At 54.7% G+C, this 5394-nt stretch overlaps 1 protein-coding gene across 1 annotated transcript in view; it reads right to left on the reverse strand.

Annotated features, from left to right (window-relative positions):
- Positions 1-5173, reverse strand: part of ITFG2 (integrin alpha FG-GAP repeat containing 2) — a 10063-nt gene extending 4890 nt beyond the window's left edge. The window contains 8 exon segments of the mRNA XM_008937391.1: positions 594-688; positions 1954-2102; positions 2328-2347; positions 2350-2463; positions 2965-3142; positions 3952-3993; positions 4421-4516; positions 5126-5173. Coding sequence (XP_008935639.1) covers positions 594-688; positions 1954-2102; positions 2328-2347; positions 2350-2463; positions 2965-3142; positions 3952-3993; positions 4421-4516; positions 5126-5173 — 742 coding nt within the window.
- Between the last annotated feature and the right edge of the window lie 221 nt (positions 5174-5394).

Raw genomic sequence — 5394 nt, forward strand, 5'->3', positions numbered from 1 at the left:
AAACTTATGTAAGGGAAGCAGTGGCAGCATGTAAGAAAGGTCTGGCCACAACAGCAGCGGGCCAGGGCTGAGGGGAGCTGGCAGCTGAACAGAACACACTGAAAGGACAGTGGTATAAACAAACTACAGAAGCAGCTCCAGAGGGGTTGGGACTCACAAGGGCAGGGAGAGCAGGACAGAGCTGCTAGGAATGAAATGCTGAAAAGCACAAAAATAAGACGAAAAGTGAGGTTGTGGAAAGGAAAAGCTGCATGTAGGGAATAAGAAGAGGACATCAGCTGCAGCCATGCAAAAGCAAAGACCAAGGACACCTGCAGGAGCAAGGCATGGCAGCCACGCAGGGTGACCAAATGCAGGCCCCTGGAAGCTGCAGAGAAGCTGCTGTGCTAGGTGGAGAGCAAGAGCTACCCAGGGAGGTTCAAATGCAAGTATGCAGCTGTCTTTCTTTGGGAGCTGGCTAACAGAAGCTGGGTTCCCTGTTCCTGCAGCTGCCCTCCACTGTTACTTCTCAGCCCCAGGAAACGGGATTCCACACCAGGCTGGCAAACTCCAGGACAACTGCTGCAGCAAAGCCCCAGCTCCTGAGGACTCACCCCGGCCGATGCTCCCGATGAGGTGAGTGGAGACGTTCTTGTTGTGGATGCGCCCCGAGGTCTGGTGCAGGACGACGTCCCGGGCTGGCCCCTCACTGCAGGGCACAGGGGGCACAGCTCAGGGCTGGGCACGGGGCCAGGGCAGCCTGGGCTGTCTGCTCCACGGGTCTGCAGAGCCAGCGACCGGGAGGCTGTGCACAGCTCAGCCCCTTTAACAACACAGCCCAAGGAAAAGAACCCGTGCTACCCCAGGTGTGAAGAGAACTCACTGATGTTTAAAAAAAACATCTGATTTGATGCATCAGAAAACTGGAAAAAGCTCAAAAAACATGTACTCTGATCAAGTAAAAAACAGACAATCTTAATAACTACTGTCATGTAAGCCTGGCTGCTTTTTATGCAGAAGGCATCTGCCCAGGGTTAAATGGGCTGGCCAGAGATCAGGCCTGGGCCTGGCTGCTTGTGAGGAGGGCAACGTTCCACTGCGGGCTCCAAGACACCAGGAAGACTTGCCTAGCTCCCCTCCAGCTCCAGCTTCCTGGGTCTGCTCTGAAGTCCCACAGAACACCACAGAAGCACCTGAATTCCCCACAAGGGTCCCTCCATTGCTAAGGACAACAACTTCATTGCTCATCCCAATTGCTCTGGTTGTGATTTAGAGCACTGGCTGCCAGGGGTCTCACAGGAAAACCTCCAACTACCCCACCTGAAAGAACCCACTGAATGAACCCAGTGTCATCCTGTGTTTCAGACCACCTGGGCTCGGCCCAGCCCTTCAGCTGCTACCCTTTCCCAGCAGGTCCCCCACTGTCTGTTACTCTTTTCTGGAGATCTAACTCCCTCCTTGCTCTGCCTCAGCCCCAGTACTGCCCCCCTCAGCGAGCCGATTCTGCCACTCTCCTTGCTCAACCCAAGGAGAGGAGAGTGGGACACAAGGAAAGCAGCAATCACCTTTGTGACAGAGACATGAAGAGTGCTCATGGACACTAGGGTGCAGGAGGGTTTAAGTCCCAAACTGCCAGCAGCACAGCAGCCACTGGCACAAGGCAGAGCACCAGCACCCCCACCCCCACATGCTGGCACAGCGCTGCCCCCAGGGCTCCACGGGATGCCTGTCCCCTCCCTAACCCCCTCACCTGCTCAGGGCAGGGCTGTCGAGGCTCCACGGGATGCCTGTCCCCTCCCTAACCCCCTCACCTGCTCGGGGCAGGGCTGTTGAGGCTCCACGGGATGCCTGTCCCCCCTCACCTGCTCGGGGCAGGGCTGTCGAGGCTCCATGGGATGCCTGTCCCCTCCCTAACCCCCTCACCTGCTCGGGGCAGGGCTGTCAAGGCTCCATGGGATGCCTGTCCCCCCTCACCTGCTCGGGGCAGGGCTGTCTCCTCCCTCGGCAGGGGCCTGCTGCTCAGAGTCCCAGGTGCAGAGCAGCACGGCGTAGCCACAGCCTGGCTGAGACACCATCATCTCTGGAGAGCCGTCAGGGCCTGGGTTGACAGAGAGGCTGTCCACCTGCACTGGCAGGGGAAACAAGGGTACAGTGCAGCTGAGAACATGGGGCTCCTCAGGAGGGTTCACCGTGCTCCTTGTGCCTCAGCTTGAACATGCCAGATCTGCTGCTAGAGCTGAGCAAGGGCTCAACAAATTCAGCCAGAAGCAAGATGTCCAAGTTACAGGAAGAGGTTGTGTCTCTCTACCATAAGCCACTTAACAACACTAGACATCCAGTTTCCTTACCTGACCTTCTAGCAGCCATTAAACAGGAGCAGCTGCCCAGAGATATGGTCTGGATTCTCTGACAGGTCCTCCCAGCGGAAGGCACGCACCACCCTGTCAGTGTAACCCACCACCAACTCACACTTCCCATCTCCATCTGCAGGGAATACAAAGAAAACAGGTGGTTTCTCTCAGGTTTTCAGAGCCCCAAGAGCCCAAACATTCAGAAAACAGCGTGCTCATTTCCAACAGGTAGCACCCCTTAGGGCTCTGGATTCTCTGACAGGTCCTCCCAGCGGAAGGCACGCACCACCCTGTCAGTGTAACCCACCACCAACTCACACTTCCCATCTCCATCTGCAGGGAATACAAAGAAAACAGGTGGTTTCTCTCAGGTTTTCAGAGCCCCAAGAGCCCAAACATTCAGAAAACAGCGTGCTCATTTCCAACAGGTAGCACCCCTTAGGGCCCCAGTCCTGCAATGAGAGCTTGCCCTTGGGGAACACTCCTGGCACTCTTGCCTCTCCTCCGTGACTTGGCTCTGGTTAGAGCATCCATTTCAGAGACAGGCAGTTCCTCCTCTGAGTCCCACACACTATTCCTCTCTCTCCCCTGCCACTTCATAGGCACAAACTCCCACACCAAGTTCACAGCTCACCAATGTCACTGATCAGCATGACCTTGGTGTTTGCAGGGATGTGCTGCTTGAACACTGGCTTCTGCTCTTCTGCTGCTGCCAGATCGTGGTGCCCCGAAGCATCTGGGTGTTTTGAAGCTGAAGAAGTCAGGTCAAAGAGATGGAACCAGCCCTCTGCACTCACTGCCACCACAAGATTCTAAAAGGGAAAACAACCAAAACCAAACCCTTTTGATCCTTCCTCTTTGAGAAACTGCAGAAACTGTCCCACAGCAGGGAGAAGGCAGATACAAGGGTAGGACCATCCAGATCAGTAACCACTACAGAGGCAACACCAGCAAGTTTTTTGCTGGCATCCAAACTCCTCAGGTACTGCAGGGTCTGATCATTCTTGCTCATTCTTGGCAGACCAGGATACTGGCCTGCAATCCCCAAACACTGTGCAGCTTTCCAATGCTCACTGGAGCACACTGAGCTGCAGTACTTTAGGCAGGGTGCCTAAAATGGGACTTTTGGACTCATTGGTCCTGGCTTAACCTCCAGAGATAGCAACCCAACAAAGGGAGTCATATTAGAGCTAGTGGGATTTCTTGGGAGTCTAGGCTACTCTGTGGCTCAGCCTTGTTTGGATGACAAAGCCAAGTGGCAGAAGGGCCACGTCCCACAGCAGGGACCAGCACAGAGCAGGGCAAAAGCCACTGTGGGAAAGGAGCAGCCCTCAAAGCCCCAAAGCCTTGTGGTGCTCACCCAGTGGACAGGGAACTCAGCAGTGCTTTCTGGAGACAGGGTGGATTGCCTCACTCATGGAAATGCACAGGGACAGATATGGGTGACGTGTGAACAGAACTGTTATAAAACAGCAGTGCTAAAAGCAGGAGCAAGGGCAGATCCTGGACAGAAAGCACCTGCAACCTGCCCTCCTCCACACCCAGGACATGACATGACCCTTATTTCCAAAGATCTCCCACATGCCCCACAGACACGGCTGGGCAGTCTGGCTGCTCTCACCTTTCCTTTATTGCATACATCTCCCACGCCAACACATGTGAGCTGCAAGGGAAAAGGCCACATGACATGAGAGAAGGCAACCCAAAACAGCTCTCTGAGCTAAGCCTCTGCCCGACCCCCCAGACCATCTCCTGAACTCAAAACAGCCTTTTCAAGGACAAAGTGAGCAGAGTCAGGAACAGAAACACATCTGCCACACAACTGCCCCGAGCCCTAGGGCAAAATTCACAGTACAGAGGAGCGGGGTGAAGGGGGGACAGAAGCCCAGTGTTTGTCCAGCACTTTGCCATCGACTGCAGCCCCTGGGGCTGGCTGTGGGCAAGCACAGGGTCCTGCACAGCTGCAGGAGAGGCACCAGGGCCAGCCGTGGCTGCCACTCCCCCCTGGCCTACACCCTGCCAGGCAGTGGTCAGCTGGCTGCACATACACCACCAGGCCTAGCCACCTAGACGTGTAGTCAAGAACTGACCATTCCTTGGCAGGACCGCACAGCCCAGGGCTTCCTGTCGTCGTTCTTGTAGACATAGAGCTTCCCACTGGTGTCTCCCACCACCAGCTCGTTCAGCTGCACAGGAGAGTGGAGTCAGTAAGCAGAAATTCACCATCACAGCAACAGTATTCCCACACAGCAACGATTACAGAATTCATACCTAAAAAACACTCTGTGGCTCCTCTAGCCATTGTTTCAGAGCTGTGCTGCTGACTGTTTTACCACCCTGCTCTGCTCATCACCCCATCCTCCACCTTTCAGTCTAGACAGACTTGATCTGTCTTGAATCACCGAGGAAGATGATGGCACTGGGGGGAACACAGTCAGCTTGAAAGAGGCTCCAAGAACACTTACGTTAGACTTATGCTGGATCTCATAGATGAAGGGGTAAAAGTCTTTCAGGGTGGTGATTATTTCTTTAAAGAAGACTGCTAAAAATTACCCAAAAAAAAAAAATACTCCTACTCTCCAGTCTTCTGCATCACGTGTGCATTTCATAACTCTGTGCACATGTAACCTCACCTAATTCTTATGGGAAAATTTATCATCTACTGCATTGCTAGCTGTGACACCTCCCAGGATGGGGCTATAACAGAATTTGACTGTTGAGGAGAAGCATCAGTTTACATACATCTGGTTAAGCTAAACTCTCCCTAGCTGCAGACAAACCAGACCACTGGAAACAGCCCCTGGTGTGGCTGACAGCAGCATTCCCCACGTGCATCCATCCATCCCACGCGGCAACAGACCCGGTCCCTGAGCTCCGGTACTTGGCTGGTGCCCTAGTGAAGCATCTCCCCACACCGACAGCGTCCCTCTTTGGGACCGAAAGTTCACCTCCCTCCTAGCTGCGCACCGTCCAGGGCCCGTGCCAAGGCTGGCGAGCACATCTAACGGCCCCGACTGCCCGCAGCCCAGTTACCGACACATCCCGTCTGCACGGGAGCTCCGAG

Source organism: Merops nubicus, unplaced genomic scaffold (genome assembly GCF_000691845.1).
Source record: "Merops nubicus isolate BGI_N331 unplaced genomic scaffold, ASM69184v1 scaffold15650, whole genome shotgun sequence".
In the NCBI taxonomy this organism is placed as follows: domain Eukaryota; kingdom Metazoa; phylum Chordata; class Aves; order Coraciiformes; family Meropidae; genus Merops; species Merops nubicus.